At 42.7% G+C, this 17897-nt stretch overlaps 1 protein-coding gene across 17 annotated transcripts in view; it reads left to right on the top strand.

Annotated features, from left to right (window-relative positions):
- KALRN (kalirin RhoGEF kinase) overlaps window positions 1–17897 on the top strand; it is a 737748-nt gene that overhangs the window by 355146 nt on the left and 364705 nt on the right. For all 17 annotated transcript variants that reach the window (XM_039493997.1, XM_039493996.1, XM_039493992.1 and 14 more), the window contains one exon: window positions 8977–9168. In XM_039493997.1, the coding sequence (XP_039349931.1) occupies window positions 8977–9168 (192 nt within the window). The remainder of the gene's footprint in view (window positions 1–8976; window positions 9169–17897) is intronic.

The raw sequence follows: 17897 nt of genomic DNA, 5'->3' as shown, positions 1-17897 counted from the left end.
AGTCCTGGCTGTTGCTAAATTTATAATAACAAACTATCACCCAGCAGAATACTGTAAAAAAAAAAAAATAATAATAATAATTAACCTACCTTCCCTTTGCTGCCCTGGGACCCTGCCCTCAAGAGGAGTTTCCACAGCATGGAAGGGTCTCTGATGAAAAGTTAATACCACTTCATGCATGATAATAACAACTCTCAAGTTACCCTCCCTTTACTGTACCAAAACTAAAGCACAATTAAAGGGGGAAAATACTGTGTGTAATACTCCAAAATCCTTATATTATATTCTGCATATTCCTTATCTATCAGCCTCATCTGAGCTAAACAAACAGGATCCCAGCTGATGGAGGAGGGTGTGTTTTCATGTGTGTGTGTGTGTACAAAGTTTTCAGTGTATACAGTAAATAACTATAATGCACCCTAATTCATTTTGGGGGTTTTCTTTAATTCCCTTATAAATGATTTCCCAGTTGCTTTTCTTTTTAATCTTTTTTTAAATGCTTTTAGCATGTTGACATTCAAACAGATAAACTATGACAGGTGAAGTTAGGTATAGGACAATCATCAAAGTGTCAGGTGGTAATAAAAACATGATGGGAAAATAAAGAGAGACTGTAACCAAATCAGAAAGAACCTGTAGAAGGATTCCAGGAGATGGCACATAAGTCAGTGCTGCCCATACTTTACAGCTGAAGGCCTCATTGGCACTTGACAGAAGCCTTAAAGCTTTACTCATAGTGCATCAGGTGAAGATGCTCTATGCCAAGAGGAAAGTGATCTCCTGTCAGCATAATTACTCCACTTCTGTGAGAGGCGGAGGCTATGTTGGTGGGAGAGTGTCTCCTGCCAACATAGCGCCGGTGTGAACAGTGCTTAGGTTGCTATAACTTGTCTTTTTCACCCCCCTGAGCGATGTAAGTTAGATTAACTTAAGTGATAGTAAAAGCAGCAAAGAGTCCTGTGGCACCTTATAGACTAACAGAAGTTTTGGAGCATGGGCTTTCATGGGTGAATACCCACTTCGTCGGATGCATGGGACCGCATCTATAAGGTGCCACAGGACTCTTTGCTGCTTTTACAGATCCAGACTAACACGGCTACCCCTCTGATACTTAAGTGATAGTGTAGACCTATAGTGTGAATAGCACTTCAGTTGCAGGTGATACTGTTTGATTTTCTGGGGGAGACTGCCTGAAAATAACAGTTGAATTTATACATGGATTTTTGTACTTATGCATATTATCTAACATTTATATTGCACTAATGCCCAGAGGCTGCAGTTAGGATCGAGGCCGTGTTGTAGTTAGTGCCGTGTAAACACACAGGAAGACGTGGTCCCTGCCTTGTAGAGTTTACAATCTAAGACTTCATTCTGACAACATTTGTGTATGTGAATTACTTTTTACACATCAGTTGTCCCTCTGAGCTCGCATGCCTAAAATTACTAGTGTGTCTACATGATTGCAGGATAATACATGATGCATGGGGGAGAGGAAAGTAGTCACAATGGACATATTTTATACACACATTCATTTGCTTTTTTACTTTAATTTAGTGTTTCTCAGCCCTTTTCATACCATAATCCCATGTTGCAAAAGGAAAAAGTTTCAGAAACCCAGTCTCAACTATTTATCACAAAAGGGAGAGTGATTGTGACCACCCCCCACCCCTAAACTTGTTTGCCATCCCCTTGATTGAGAACCCACTTTTTTTTTCTTTTCTTTTGATCTTTACAGACACAGGGAGCAATACAACGTTGCCAGGCATTCCTGTCCATGACATCCATTAAGCCTAGCTTGGTTATGTCCCTGCCTACAATGTCCTACCAGTCCATGGTCAGACTCTGTGTTGGACTGACCTTAATTGTGTTTGCATCATTTTCTTTAGCATCCTATCATCTATTTGCCATTTGCAATGTTCCCACCATTGTAAGCTTCAGAACCAACACTATAACTTATAGTTTAGAAATATAAACATGAATACCTGGCTATCCCTCAACCTGCCTCCCACTAATTACAGTACTCCCAGCCCCAATCATGAGTCAGCCCCCCAAAAAATCCCGATGGCTTAAAAATCATGAAATAATAATTGATAATATATGTGGGGTTGTTTTGCTTTACCTCCTAGTTTCTGAGCCTTTAGCATACACATGGGTCATGTTTTCAAGCTTTTCTCTACAATTATGGGGGCTAGAAACCTTATTATATTTTTAAATGAAAGCTGAGCTTTTCCTATAATCTGACTATTTGGCCTGAGGGCCACATCTCGGAATAGAAATTGTATGGTGGGCCATGAATTGTATGGTTGGCTCACAAAATTGGGGTGGGCGTGTGGGAGGGGGTGAGGGCTCTGGTTGAGAGTGTGGGCTCTGGGTGGGGCCAGAAATGAAGCGTTCAGGGTGCAGGAGGGGGCTCCAGGCTGGGGGGTGGGGTGCAGGGTGGGCGTGTGGGCTCTGCAGTGGGGCTGGGGAGTTTGGGGTGTAGGAGGGTGCTCTGGGCTGGGATCGAGGGGTTCGGAGGGCAGAATGGGGATCAGGGCTGGGGCAGGGAGTTGGGGCATGGGGGGTGGCTCAGGGGTGCAGTCTCTGGGTGGCGCTTACCTCAAATGGCTCCTGGAAGCTGTGGCCATGTCCACCCTCTAGCTCCTATGCAGAGCTGCAGCCAGGTGGCTCTGCCCACTGCCCCATCCGCAGGCGCCGCCCCTGAAACTCCCATTGGCTGCAGTTCCCGGCCAATGGGAGCTGCGGGTGCGGCGCTTAGGACAAGGCAGCGTGCAGAGTGGAGCCTCCTGGCTCCCTCTGCACGTAGGAGCCAGAGTGGGGCCATGCCACTGCTTCTGGGAGCCGCGTGGAGCCTGCTCCCCGGCTGGAGTTCCCCGGCTGGAACTCGAGGGCTGGATTAAAACATTTGGTGGGCCAGATCCAGCCCGTGGGCCGTAGTTTGCCCGGTTCTACCAAGTGGGGCTTTAAGAAGAACACCCACTATTATGAGATTGGTGATAAAATCATGAGAGTTGACAGCACTATAATTGGTGGAGCTCTTATAGACAACACACTAAAATGGGCTTTGAGGAAGGTTGTGAAGGAGAGAATAGTCTGAGGGATGCTCTAAATTTTGCAGGAAGAATCCAGTTGATTTCAAGGGAAGTTGAATTGGGTCCTGGATCTTGAAGCTCATATTTTTGTGACGTTCCTAGCACACTTTAGGCCCAAGTTAATAATAGTTATAATAATCTTCTAAATTCAGCTGAAAAATATACTTGAAGGGTCTTTCTCAGGCTAAACCTTTTCTCACACACACTCTTCCCTATACATTCTTATATACTTGACATGGGCCAACTTCCTTTTATAGAAAAACTATTTGTAACACTGTTTATTCTTATTATGCTACTTCTTCCACAGAAGAAGTATAGTGTGTGAGGGGGATTAGAGTGGAAGAGCCATAAATTTCAGGCACTAAACTGAAGTTCAGTATTTTTCTTGAAAAAACAACTGTAAATGTAGATTTTTTTTTCCCCCAGTGAATCATGCCACGTTTGTTTCTGTTTCCTCAGTTCTGAAATATGAATTATGTTAGTCTTTATTACAGTAGTACAATATTTATACCAATGTAATAACATGGTTCACTAAAACAAAACATCGAGCTCTGGTTTATATTTAGTAATCCCATTAACTTAGTTGATTTGCTAGCCTAAGCCACAACGTCCTAGTTAAATGGGCACAAGTCTGATTGATTGTAGTTTTGCACTTGGATTGCCTGATATGCATGCTGTTTATTCTGATTGAAGTTATTCATATCTACTCCACCAAGATTGTTTTATGCCTATATTCATTACCTCATGAAATGGTGAGTCATCGCTTTCTGAAAAACACATGCTAACAGTGCTGTGTTCAGTGGTGGAATCGTCAGCCCTTCTGTTGCCAAGGAGTTAATTATCTGAAACTAAACTGAGATGCATGTTGTCCTTAGAGAGTCACAATACATTTGAAATGCATTACAATTATCTGGTAAAGGCTAATGGCATCTTTTGGAAATTCCTGCCATTTATCATTTACATGAACTATAGCCTTCTGTATTAGGCTGAGATAAATGCCATCCAATATAATTCTGCATCAAGCCACTGGCTTTGTTACAGAGGCTACAATGGGAATCAAGATATTAAAGGTGTCCTATGAGAAACATTCTTCACTTACTCCATCTCCCTCACCCCCATTGCTCCCTCTCCACCACCCTCGCTCACACGCCCATTTTCACTGGGCTGAGGCAGGGCTCTGGCTGGAGGTGCTGGAGGTGCGGGCTCTTGTAGAGACACTAGGCTATAAACAAGCTTTGGTTAAATTATTTCCTGCATCACTAGAAACCTTACATTTTATGTATAGTTGCAGACTTTCCAGAAGCAATCACAAGAATTAAAGGAAATTAATTGTCTACAGATTTTTCTCTAAACTTTGGAAACTTCCAGCAAATCAGGGAGTTTCTCTTCTTTTAACAGCTCACTCCAGTGGCAAAAAGTTCTCCATAGTTGTGGAGAAACTGACCCGATGAGGTCATCATCTGCAGAATGACATGCAAGAGTTCTCCTTGAGAACTTATGATCATATTTTGCCAGCAGCCAGAAATGTGCAACCTCAGGTACAGAATATTACCACGCATCTCCTCAATGCCAAAGACCACTGTGAGCATATCCCCGGCTCCCAGTTTCTGGTACTTCTGTTTCTGTTACCTGTACAAGGCTTTGGCCCTGATCTTCAATGCCAGCAATAGATCATGTCCTAACTACATAAATGATCATATCTGTAACCCCCAATACAAACTAAGATGAACCTGCAATAAAGTATTCTCACTTGAGGAGATTGTATGGTTGCCAGGCATCTGGTTTTCAACCAGAATGCCCAGTTAACAAGGGACTCTGGCAGCTCTGGTCAGCACTGCTGACCGGCCCGTTAAAGGCTTGGCTCGGCAGGCTCCCTGCCCAACTCCACACAGCCCTCAGGAAGCTGCCGGCATGTCCCTCAAGCTCCTCGGTGTAGGGGCAGCCACGGGATCTGCATGCTGCCCCTGCCCTGAACTCTGTCTCTATAGCTCCTATTGGCTGGAAACCGCGGCCAATGGGAGCTGCGGAGGCAGCACCTGCAGGCAGGGGAAGCCTGCAGAGGTGCCTGGCCACACCTCCGCCTAGGAGCCAGAGGGACAAGTTTCCAGGAGCCGCCTGAGGTAAATGCCGCCTAGAGCCCACACCCCCTCCCACACTCCAGATGCCTCAGCCTCAGCCTGGAGCCCTTCCCTGCACCCCCAGCCCCTCACTCCTGGCCCCACCCTAGAACCTGCACCCCCAGCTGGAGCCCCCTCCCACACTCTGAAGTGTGGGAGGGGGGTATGTGTTCTGGGGTGGGACTGCAAATGAGGATTTGTGGTGCAGGAAGGAGCTCCGGGCTGTGGCTGAGGGTTCAGAGATAGGAGAAGTGAAGATTAAAGAAAATGGTTCCAGTGTTTTCCCATTAGTAGGAAGCAAGAGTAATTTGGGTTGTTGCAGAACTTAGGTTTTGGTTTTGAAAAACTAGATCAGGAGTGGTTTGTATCCCTGTCCCATTTTACCTCAAACACAGAGAAAAGTTGTCAACTTCCCTCCAAACACAGAATATTCTCTCCCCCCCCACCCCACAATCAAAGTCCCTGGCTGAGCAGTATTCAGTATTGCACCATGCGAATAGCATCTGACATGGTGAAGAATGGGCCAGTGCTTAGGGTGCTAGCCTGGGACTCAGAAGACCTGTGTTTAATTCCCTGCTCCGCCATGGACTTTCTGTGTTGCCTTGGGCAAGGCATTTACTTTCTGTGCTTCTAGCCATATAAATATCATAGATGGATTGTGTCCCTGCTGTGCTAGAAATGGGAGCTTTTTAAGGACATACATATACAAATGTGATATTCAGCACTTGATTCCGCTCTGGAAGTGGTTGATATATAGGACGTTAACAACATGACATTGCTATATATAGAAATGCCATTGAAGTCCTTTTTAAAAGTGATTTTAAAATCTTAGTTTCAATTTCTCTCTTTCTCCCTCTCCCTCTCTCTGCCCTGTGGGCTTATGGGGCCCTCCTGAGTAATTTTTATAGAGTACCCTGGAGCCCTGCCAACCTGGTGCTCACCATGTAGAGCAGTGTTTCCCAAACTTGGGCCGCCGCTTGTGTAGGGAAAGCCCCTGGCAGGCCGGGCCAGTTTGTTTACCTGCCCCGTCCACAGGTCCGGCTGATCGCGGCTCCCACTGGCCGCGGTTCACTGCTCCAGGCCAATGGGAGCTGCAGGAAGCAGCACGGGCCGAAGGACATACTGGCCGCCACTTCCAGCAGCCTCCATTGGCCTGGAGCAGCAAACTGCAGCCAGTGGGAGCCGCGATCAGCCAAACTTGCGGATGCGGCAGGTAAACAAACTGGCCTCGCCCACCAGGGGCTTTCCCTAAACAAGCGGTGTCCCAAGTTTGGGAAACACTGATGTAGAGAATGACAGGGGAACCTGCTGAGACCCACTGTCTGTTGGCAGCTCTCAAAGTCCATTGGGGCATAAGGGTATAGATTGATGAGTTCCAAACTTAATTGCTGCTCCCTGCTGGAGTAGGGAGAGCTGTGGAAGGTATCTAGTTAGCTGTAGAACATATTGGTACTCTTCCAGTTTTGTTAATGAAATTCCTCATTTAAATAGATAGATATAAAAATATATAAATCTCCCCTAACTGGAAAATCAGATATTAGGAACATCTGCTGTGTCTCAATCAATCTAACCTTTTCTCCCTCTGCTATTTAATATATTTATATACTGTAGTTACTGGGAACCAAAGAATTCACAGTTGTTTTCCTTCCATTCAGTCATGCTCATTACGTTACAAGTACTGATATAATTCTACAGGGAAATAAAACCAAGTGTGGTAGGAAAGGTTCGTTCTTTACATGAAATCCAAACTGCTGCACTAACTTTCTAGTCTTTAAAAAAAAAAAAGAGCAACATTCCAGGTCTTCAGCCAGTGCAAATGGCATAGCTCTATTAATTACAATCACCCTATGCTGATTTAGATCAGCTGAAGGTCTAGCCTAAAAAGTCTGAAAGCTGATCTTGACTGGAACACAGCCATGTGGATTTTCAGGAAGAAAGCCTTGCTTATTTAGAAGTCTTTTTGCTGCAAGCCTCACTGCTCAGGTTAATTACAGCTTTTGAGCTAGAGGGACCCAAAGACACGTTCCATAGTGGACAATAGTCAAAATCCAAATCATGGCAATTTTAAAATTGTAACTATAACGCCAAACCAGTTTTACCAATTTTCTTCCAACTGCACCGATAAATGAATAAATCTCCTTTGCCTTTAGAATTACTCTGATATTTTCAAGCCAAGCAAAATTTACAAGCCAAGGCCATAGAAGCAGCAAAGAGAGGGGCCAAAAATAAGACTTATAATGGAAGCTGGTGCCATCATGGCTCCATATTACTATATGCTGTACTGCTATATGTAACTGGGCACAAATTATATTAATAGCTGATTTGCATTTAAATTGTCTAATACCTATGCATGCTGTATATTCATACTGAAGTTATGCATCTCTATCATACCGAGGTCCTGATCCTGCAAATACTTAATTTGTGCTTAATTTCAGGCATGTGAATAGTCCCACTGAAATCACCAGGGGCTACTCCTATACATAGAGTCATGCATGACCTCAAGTGTTTGCAGGATCAGGACCTAAGACTATTTTATGTACATGTTAAGCCCTTGAATCAGTCAGTCATGATTTTGTGACCAAGAAATTCAAATTGCATTCCTCCCAGTTGTGGAATTGTTAGACCAGTGATGCTCATCCTGTGGCTCTCATAGATTCTTCAGGTCTGACTGGAGTTCCCAATGCACTTCCAGATCTCAGGCTACATTTGTCACAGGAGCCCACCTCTTCTTTGTTAAGAGAGCTGGAGAATACAGAGTACTGGTAGAGTCCTAAGTTGCTGGGCCTCTCCCAACTGTCAGTGAGGAACAGAAGGAGACAGAGGTGATTGCATCAAAGAAGTTCCAGAAAGCCATAAGGCTGTTGCTATCCAGTGTCCTGACACTGGCATTTTGATGGTGCATCAATATATTGTTGTGCTGATTCTCTGTTATGAGGCTTATGTTGTAATGAAACATTGGGGTATCATGCTGCAGTGTAATGGCTTCATGAAATTCCATTTGATAACAAAGTGACTCTTCAGAGCTTCCAAGCTGAGTACAACCCCTGATGGAAAATTCCCATCAAACAAACAGAAAATGATAAGCTTTCAATAAATCTTTTAAACTCTTCTACATTTGGAATGTAATATAAAATGTTATCCCTGCTATGGGCTGGGTTAAAAAAAATCTACAGAAAAGATAGTTTTCATTAAACTATATAACTTTTATTGCAATTTCCATATAGCTTCTTAAATTTCTCTACAATACTGGTATAATCCCTATAAAATTCTATAGGACTTCTCCATAAGGAATTGTATCAGCCCATCTCTTGACAATACACCCCTCTTTTAAGGGATCTAATTGATCTCTTGAAATGTAGAATGTAAACATTTCTGCAATTATAATTTACACCAAGAATTGTGAATGAATGTACCTGAAATACCAAGAATAAGATAGAGAGAGGGAAATGATAAGAAGCTAATTGGATAACAGACATCTCAGGTATGGCAGATGATTTTCCCTAAATAAATAAAATGTGTGTGTGTGTGTGAGAGGGGGAAATAGATGATGGAGTAGATGTGCTAAAATATTCCTGTGGGATTTATTTTTAGAATGAAAGGTAGTATGTCTACAAACTACAACTCATGCATATTTAAAAGGCTGCTTGATAGTTCTCACCCCAACTTCTCTGCATCCTTCCAGCTGATGGTGTTTTGAATTTGTAATGAAGATGCAGATTGGCCATGTTTCTCCCTTCTGTTTATTCATTTTTTTTCCTAATTTTCAGAATGCCTACGTCAACATCAATCGGATCATGTCGGTTGCATCCAGGCTTTCAGAGGCAGGCCATTACGCTTCCCAGCAAATTAAACAAATCTCTACCCAGCTGGATCAAGAATGGAAGAGCTTTGCTGCAGCTCTGGATGAGCGCAGTACCATCCTAGCCATGTCTGCTGTATTTCACCAGAAGGCTGAGCAGGTGAGTTACAGTGAGTTGGAAAATTGTCTACAACCACATTGGTAACCACTAAAACAAACTTATCTCATGGCTGCTTTGTCTATATGCAGTGAATTTGGGAGTCTCAATCTGGTTCCTAGTGGACAAGCGTCTAAATCAACAATACCACCACTACTACTGTAATTGACACAAATCGATTCCCTTATTGGTAATCTAAGAAGAAAGGCTTAGGACTTAATGAACACTCCTTTTCCCCTACAGGTGATCCTCCCCAGTCACAGGTGAGGTACATTGGTACAGTAATGCACTGCCTTGCTCTCTGCATTGCAGTGCAGCTGCCAGGACTATCTCTATTCTATGGATAAATTTAGGATTCTTGTGTGTAGGAGAGTAGTGATGATAATGAAATATGTATGTATATGTCTGCATGCATATACATAATACAGGTCTATACCAGACTATATTTTGTAAGAACAAAGGGCTGTAGGCCAAATTAATATTAATCAAACTCAATAAATTCCTTACTATTATTTTAATATTGTAGTAGCCCCCATAGTTTTTAATTTCATTTACTCTCACCATTAGAAGTCTATAAAGGTAGTTGGGGCATCTCCAAAAGTTTTTTCTTCTTTCCTTTTGAGATCAAGTTCTGGAGTATATCTTCTGGGAAATAACATAGTTTAATAATTTCTTAACTAGGAAAGACTTGAAGTCTGCCTGTAGATGATACTTTTGCTTTTTAGGCCCAAATCCACTCTGCTTGCAAGTGATGGCTTGCCTTTGATTACTGGTTGTAAGTGGCATTCTTCCTTCAGGTGACAAATATTGCTTTGAGGCTGTCTCTTCAGTATTTTTATGCACTTTCCTTTCACTCAGTAGTTAATGTCAAGCCCAGTGAGTGGATGTGTTTGATGCTTACATAATAACCCATGCTTTGAATGGCTGGAGACTTTCTCCTAAGGTTTCATATGCAAACCTGGAGCATGACCAGGTATGTTATATGACTTTTTATTATCCTATAGGCTGTGGGATTCATTTACACAGTAGAATATGTAGTTTTTAGACTGAAGTTTCTTCAGATGCATTTAACAGTCTGTCATTTTCAGATGTCCATTTTTATCTGAATGTGCCAAGAATCCTCTTTCTGCAAAATGTAGTGTGTATTAGCTGTTTTTGCTAGTCTTTTGCTGTAAAAGTCCTCATAATGTTTGCAGCTAGTCTGGGTTTTGTTTTGTTTTTTGCCTCTTGGAAGGCCTTCCTCAACTAGGATTCAGTTGTGGGGTTAGCTTAGACATGGTAATCATTGTTGGTACAATATCCTATAACCTCCTCAGGAATTGCAGATGGAGTCTCAATTGAAGTTTTTCCCAATAGAAACTCCTTCATAGATTAATACATTCCAAATAAACATTATATTGTAATGTTACATTTTCTAACTTTCAGAAATTAACAAAATAAGAGGTATGCAGAACCCAGAAAGAGGTATAAATGTTTGTTACACATTATGACAAAGAGGTTGCTGGTTCCAATCCACTCCTGAAATATTTCTGCCTTTGAGGCAGTGGGGCAGGGTAGGGACTAGGAGGGAAGGAGGGGGCTTTCCTGGTTTATAGGCATCTTGCTTTTCATTAATCATTGCACACCACTAGATTCTGCAATGAGCTAAGAGACATCCGTTGGTGATCTTCGACTTCCTGCTGGGAAAAGGATACAACTGAATCCTGTTTTCGTTAGGCACTCTGTTTTAGCCTGGAAGGGGGTCACATCCAGCAGATGGATCTATGCCAATATGCTCTTGTGTGCATACACAGCCCCAAATCGATGGGATCTGCATGGATCCATCCATACAGATCCATTTGCAGGATCAGGGCCATGGTTTGGTCTTTTGAGATAAGGGAAATTGGTTTTGTTTTCAAATAAGTTGGTGAGTATCTTAAAATTACAGGTGTTCATGCAGATAAAGATGCTTATTTGAGATTTTATTTGCTAATAATGTTGGTCTCAGAGAAGAAAATAATGTTTGCTTCAGAAGGCAGCTAGAGGTGTCAAGGGAAAGTCCAGCACAAACAGAAAACAGGATATTTATTACTCCTGCCATAGAATTATGACAGATTTCTCTTGATTTTGTATTTTCTACTTACACTGGGCCAGAATGTAGAGCCATTACTCATCCTATGGGCTCTTACTCATGTGAAAATACACCCTTTGCCCCAGTGGGGCTATCGTTCTGTGGAAGTGCTCATCCATGTGAGTAGGGGTTGCACACACTAACCCTCTTTCATCAGGCTGTCATGTTTCAGATACATCAAGCACCATAGTGCAGGGCAGTTAATCTTCTACCAGGAATACATTCACATGGGAAAAGAGAAGTATTTACAGTCCAAAATAAAATGAGAATTATTTAAAGATATCCTTAAAAATAAGACTATGTTTTTTATGAGTGATCTCCTATTTTTCTGAACTTTTAGGCTTGTTTGCAATTTATGAAGTGTTGCTAAGAAATTTTATAACAAATAGAAAGCTGGATTGAACTGCCAGTTAGCTGGGGTGAACTTGTCTTCTTGCCCTCTCAACATCATCAGAATAGATACTTTGCCTCAGTCGTAGCTTAAAAACAGCTGCATAATAACATCGCTTTCAACAACTCTTCTTTTTTCTTTACAATTTACAGAAAGGGTCTAAAAATGCAGTCTTCTCTTGGCAGCTCTTTAAAGGAACAAAAGTTTGTGCTGCCTGACAGTGACCGGAGTCTCTCAGCCTTGAGAAAACAAGAGATTTTGTTAACACTGAGCGGCAGTTGCTCCTCAGTTGGAATAGGAGACAGTTCAGTCGGAGGGGAGCATTGATGTGAAGCCAATAAACTCAGAATGCTGGAAAAATATGATGTGGGAGTCAGCATGTCCTACTCACAGCTCCATCAGCTGGAACTGAAATATTTGGCTTGCTTCAGTAGCTGTAATAGGATAAACGATGACTTATACACTGAGGATTTAGTAATTTGACCTCTCTGGTACCCTACAACATGTTAGGTATCAGGAATTTTGTATGAGACTGAGCCTAATGCCCATCTGACATACCTATTGAAATGAACTATTTTTAACAACCTGTATACAATAAAGAAGGTTTAGATTTCTGATCCACACCATCTTGGACCTAAATAAGTCTGTCCTGGCTTATAGCTCAGATCATGTCTCTTATTCCACCCTTCTCTTTTCAAACGTGCCACCCTTGATGTCATGTCCACCCATTTTACCTACTGTGTTACTCTGTCTTCTTCATGCCAGCCCAATGCACGGATTGCCTATCAGTAATGGGGAATACAAACCCTTCACTGGCCATGAAAAGGCTACTAAGCTGCTCTGGGTGCTATCAGCCTTGCCCACTCTACCTGCATTTGAAAGGAGGTATTAGAAGGGGAAAGCACAGCTCAGCTGGGGGAGAACAGGAAGAAGAACAGACATCCAGCTCTCTCTGTGAGAGAGGCCTGGCAGGGGCCAGGAACTGCTTGAGAGCATGCTGCCCGTTAACACTGCCTTGAAGGAAGGTAGGATGATGCAGGACACAAGTTGACGCCCCACCTGCGATGTTTTTGAGAGACTACTGCCTGTCAGCACCTCCTTGAGAGAAGTCAGAGCTGATGTATGACTGTTGGTGAGACTTGCTACCAGTGACTTGCATGAGAGTCTGCCGCCTGCCGGAGCCTCCCTGAGGAATAGATGGGGGCGGGATAGCTCAGTGGTTTGAGCATTGGCCTTCCAAACCCAGGGCTGAGAGTTCAATCCTTGAGGGGGCCACTTAGGGATCTGGGGCAAAAATTGGTCCTGCTAGTGAAGGCATGGGGCTAGACTCAATGACCTTTCAAAGTCCCTTCCAGTTCTAGGAGATTGGTATATCTCCAATTATTACCTTTAGGAAAGGGAGGCCTGACATGAGATTGTTTGCTATCAGAGCCTTACTTGTTGCTGCAGCCTAAGTCTGTGGTGCCCTGCCTGAAGAGCGTGACAGCCAAACAAACCCTTATTATTTTGTTACACCTGACCTAGGTCTCCATAGTGGTTTGCCCCAAGTGCCAGAGTGACCCTGGTCAAACCTCTTTAATCCAGTCTGACAGACCATCACCTTCGTTTTGTTCAGTCCCTCCTACACTCACTTCTTCTGTGATGCCAATCACAAGGAGTCTAATAGAATCTTAGCAGTCAAACTTCTGGCATGCAGTCCACTGCACCACAGTCCTGGCAAACACGGAGGCCAACACTTTTTTATGGAAAGAACCAGGGTATCTGTAACATCTAAGCAGAGCAGGCAGGACCTTTGTTTTTCAAAGGTTCATCTTAAAGACTCCCATACACCAAACTATATGGAACTCAATTTGTCTAGCTTGAGAGGATGAAAGGCTGAGTCAGCCATGCTGGGAGCTGAACTTCACCTCCATCTTCACATGCCTCACAATCACATTTGCTTTCCTGGATCTTATACTGTACACCTGTCAAATGTATACAGGTCAAGCTGAACTTGGCTGAAAGAGCTCTAGGATCAAAGGTTTTTTTTTTTTGTTTGTTTGTTTTAAAGGTAGGTAGATACCAAATAGATCACAAAGAAACCCCCCTAAATAAAGAAAGGTAGAAAAAAACCTTGGCTAGTCAAACAAAGCTTCCTATAGCGCATGTTTTTGATCAAAGGCCAAAATACTTAGTACTAACCCCCCCACATCACCCAGGTCAGGGTCTGAGTTTGAAGGCATTCAACAGCATGTTTTCCCAATGTCTCCTACTCCAAACGGTGACAGGCCTGATTTTCCTCTCACAGCAGTATAAATGAGGATTAACTCCACTCATGTAAATGGAGGTGTATTGGTGTAAAACCAGTGTGAGAGAAGAATCAGGTCCTATATTATTAAGTATGATTGACACCATGTTGTGGCAGGAGGGTATATCGGATTGTGCCTGTTCCAGGAAGGTATATGAAACTGCCTTATTCCTGTTTGACTTCAATGGAGCTGTGCTGATTTACACAAGCTGGGATTCTGGCCCATAGACTGTCAAGGGAGGCAGGAATGAAAATAACAGGTTCTTTATCTACTTGATAGTAGTTCCTAAAAGTGTTTTAAAGTATTCACTTTGAAAATCCTGTCAGAAAGAACAAATTAACTTCTTCAGTTGGCCAAAGATCTGAACCATTAACTTTGAATCCAGTTCTGTCCTCAGAAATGCATATGCACAATTCCCATTAAAAGTAATAGGTGTTGCATGCATTCAGCATCTGTGAGCAGAATTTGGATGTTTATGTTGATCCTCTGAAAAGTCAATGAACCATTCAGTTTGTCCTCTTCCAGGCAGACTTTATGCTCTCAGGAGCTCTCTGCTAGGATCTACACTAGTCAGGGCCATTTTCCCCTACCATCGCAGGGACCTGAGGCACTAGTGCATTTTGCTCCCCCCTATTCTCAGCCTGTGGCACATAATAGGCTAGTCTGCTGTGTGGATCTAATTTTGGTTGCTGGGTTTAGCGGATAGGTGCTAGGTGGTGTTGGTGGCCTGTGGTCAGACTAGATCATCTGTGGTCTCCTCTGGCCTTAAACTCTATGATTCTCTATGTCTCTGAGTTTAAGCAAATCTGAGATCTCCTCATTTGATTGTGGGATGGGGGGGATGACCTTTCCCATGTAAACACTCAATCTCCACGAACCCATACGTCTATATTAAAGTGTAAGATGGGGTGCACAGGCAGGGATGGGATGGGCAGTGTTTGGAATGTGGGAGGAAAGAAGGGATTCAGAGACAGGTACATCTAGGACATTTTAGCTTGGTCCCTGAAGCAGGAGAAGGAGCCAGCAAATAAAGAAGCTAGAGAGGAAAAAGAACCTGCCCCCAAGTGACTTCTCGCTTAGAGACCCAACAAGGAATTTCAGCTAATAGGGAAAGCCAAAATGTTTGAGCTTGGCCTGAGAGGCAGTCAGGGGTCACAGACCTTGAGGCATAGCAGGCATGAGACTCAGCTTGCTCACTCACACATTGTATGTTCTGGAGGAAGGGTAAGTAAGAGCGTGTGCTGTAACACTACCTTCTTGTGGGGGTCCTTCCTGACCTGGCTACTGCAGGATTTGCAGCCTGAGTGAATCTGGCTTATTATGACTTTACAGGGCCTATTTGGGTCAAGTCAGAAACACACAGCCCTTTTGTATCAAGGCTTTGTGTTTGTTTTTTAAATCTCTTGGGAGAGGGGTTTTTTGTTTCAATCTTTCATGGAAGCTGGTAAAACATTTACAATTATCTAAGAGAGCCATTTTGGTCTATCATTTCAAATCACATTTTAAGCCGCTTTTTATGTTCCCAACAGGAGCTGTTCCAGTCTGTGGGATAAGTAGGTATTTAAGCAATTAATTAAAATGGTTCTGCACACCCAATAGACAGTAACAGCTTACAGAACTGCCATTCCAACCTAACAGTTAATTAGTTATTTACATTTTTAAACACATCTTTTTAACACAACGAACTACGATTTTTATTGTGTAAATATATATTTAGCATGAAAATACACATGCATGTAATAAAGGCACTTGTGTCTTCATAGTGTATCATACTGTGATAAACTTTAATATCTTTGCCATTTTCCAAAGTACCTAAATTAATTGCGCTATAATATGACTAATACTTTGCCAGAGTTCATTTTTAAAAAAAATTAAGCCCTTTCCCTCCCGCACTGGTAAAATCTGTCACACTCCTTCCTAGGAGTTGGTCCTCTAGAGAATAATAGCACTAATTAAGTTACTCTGTTAGTTCAAGTGGCAGAGGTCTGTTCTCTGGTGCTGTAGAATTCCCACCTATGCATGGATGCATTGCAGTAACAGGCATTCTAAACCTGAGTGCCACTGTGGTTTTTGGCATTGTGGCTGTGGTTGTATAATAACTCAGCAGTTTTACAGCATCTTTTATCGAAGAGTCAGGATCGATGGCACCAGACATACCAACGGTCTGTCGGGGGAATCAAACCCAGGACTTTTCAACCCCATCAAACTCAGGCCTCCATCACAAAAGTTCAAGAGCATGTTGTTACAGTCGATAGGGCCATTACTACAGATATGATTTAATACACTAAGCCAATGTATTACATGCAACTCTCAAAGCCCTTTACAGACATTAAGGAATCCTCACAATGAGACAAGTAAGGATTATTATCCCCATTTTACAAAGAGAGAAACTGAGACACAGAAGTGGAAATTTACCTAGGTACAGAGGACCATCACAGGTCCTCCTCATTATGTAGCCCCGCTGTGGGAATGTGTGGGTATATGGGGACTGTGGGCAGAAAAGCTTGTATCAGGAGGTTTCTGCACTGGTCTGAGAGAGAGAATGTGATTAGAAGTCAAGAAAGAAGCCATTGGATCCATGACTATGTAGTTCTAGTGGAAGGAATCCCAGCCTATGCTGGTTTCTCCTAGAGGGAATTCAGTTCAGTCCCATGCCCTGACATGAGATGGCTAGTGGCATTCACATTCCCCTGCATAAAACCTGATTACTTAGATGCTAAAAAACCTTGCAGAGTCAAACCATGCTTCCTGTGGTGCATGTTTTTGGTCAAAAGCCAATATATTTGGCACTAGTTTCCCTGATTACTTAGGCTTTGGGCAGCAGTGTGTGTGAATGTCACCTAGATAGGTACTGCAGATCAGCAGCAGAGGTGTACACAGCAGCACCCAGGAGTCCTGACCCCCAGTCCCTTCCTCCAGAAAACACTCCTTTTGTTCAGAGAGGTATCTTGTGGGAGTAGATGGAGGTTTTAGCCCAGAATTCATTTTTATCACTGAATCACAGTGTCTTGAAAATAAGGATTTATAATGCAGGCATTTTCAAACCTTGACTATAAGCAGTACTGTGAATAAAATTACACCTTGATAATAAAAATAACACACTGATTCCAGATGAGATTGGGATAGAAACTCTTTGCTTTGAAGTTCAGAGTGTTCTATGCTTTAAGTGAGTGCTTTGCTAACAAGCCACAGGTGAGCATTTCATGAACAGATAAAGCTGTGATCATGAGGGTGGTTTTGTAGCCATTGTACATTCAGCCTCTGGTGCACTGCATTTGTTGTATTATTAGCTGGTTCGTTTTGATGGCTTTAAAGATCCTTAAGCATGGAGGGGCTAGTTTAACAAAAAGCTGGAAGAAGAGGAAATATTAACCGAGTAATGAGGTGTCATTAGGTAATTAGGTGTCTGCAACATGTGAACACATTAGAACAGGGGTCGGCAACCTTTCAGAAGTGGTGTGCCAAGTCTTCATTTATTCACTCTAATTTAAGGTTTCGCATGCCAGTAATACATTTTAATATTTTTAGAAGGTCTCTTGCTATAAGTCTATAATATATAACTAAACTATTGTTGTATGTAAAATAAGAGAGGTTTTTAAAATGTTTAAGAAACTTAATTTAAAATTAAATTAAAATGCAGAGCCCCCCGAACCGGTGACCAGGATCTGGGCAACGCGAGTGCCACTGAAAATCAGCTTGCGTGCCGACTTCGGCACGTGTGCCATAGGTTGCCTACCCCTGCATTAGAAGGTATGTCAGTAGATCAGGCTCCATTTAAAAAAGTGATGTGAGCCCTGAAAAGTAAAGTCCTTTTGTTACAGAACAGGCAGCAGAAGTGTGAACTTGCTCACATTGTTCTGCCATGGTGCCTCAGCCCTGAGCTGGGGACCTCGAGGAGTGAAAAGATGTCTCACCCTCTGAGCCTATTCAATCCCTGGCCTCT

The sequence above is a fragment of the Mauremys reevesii genome, linkage group 11 (genome assembly GCF_016161935.1).
Source record: "Mauremys reevesii isolate NIE-2019 linkage group 11, ASM1616193v1, whole genome shotgun sequence".
Classification (NCBI taxonomy): domain Eukaryota; kingdom Metazoa; phylum Chordata; order Testudines; family Geoemydidae; genus Mauremys; species Mauremys reevesii.
This window is presented reverse-complemented; position numbering and strand designations above follow the sequence as displayed.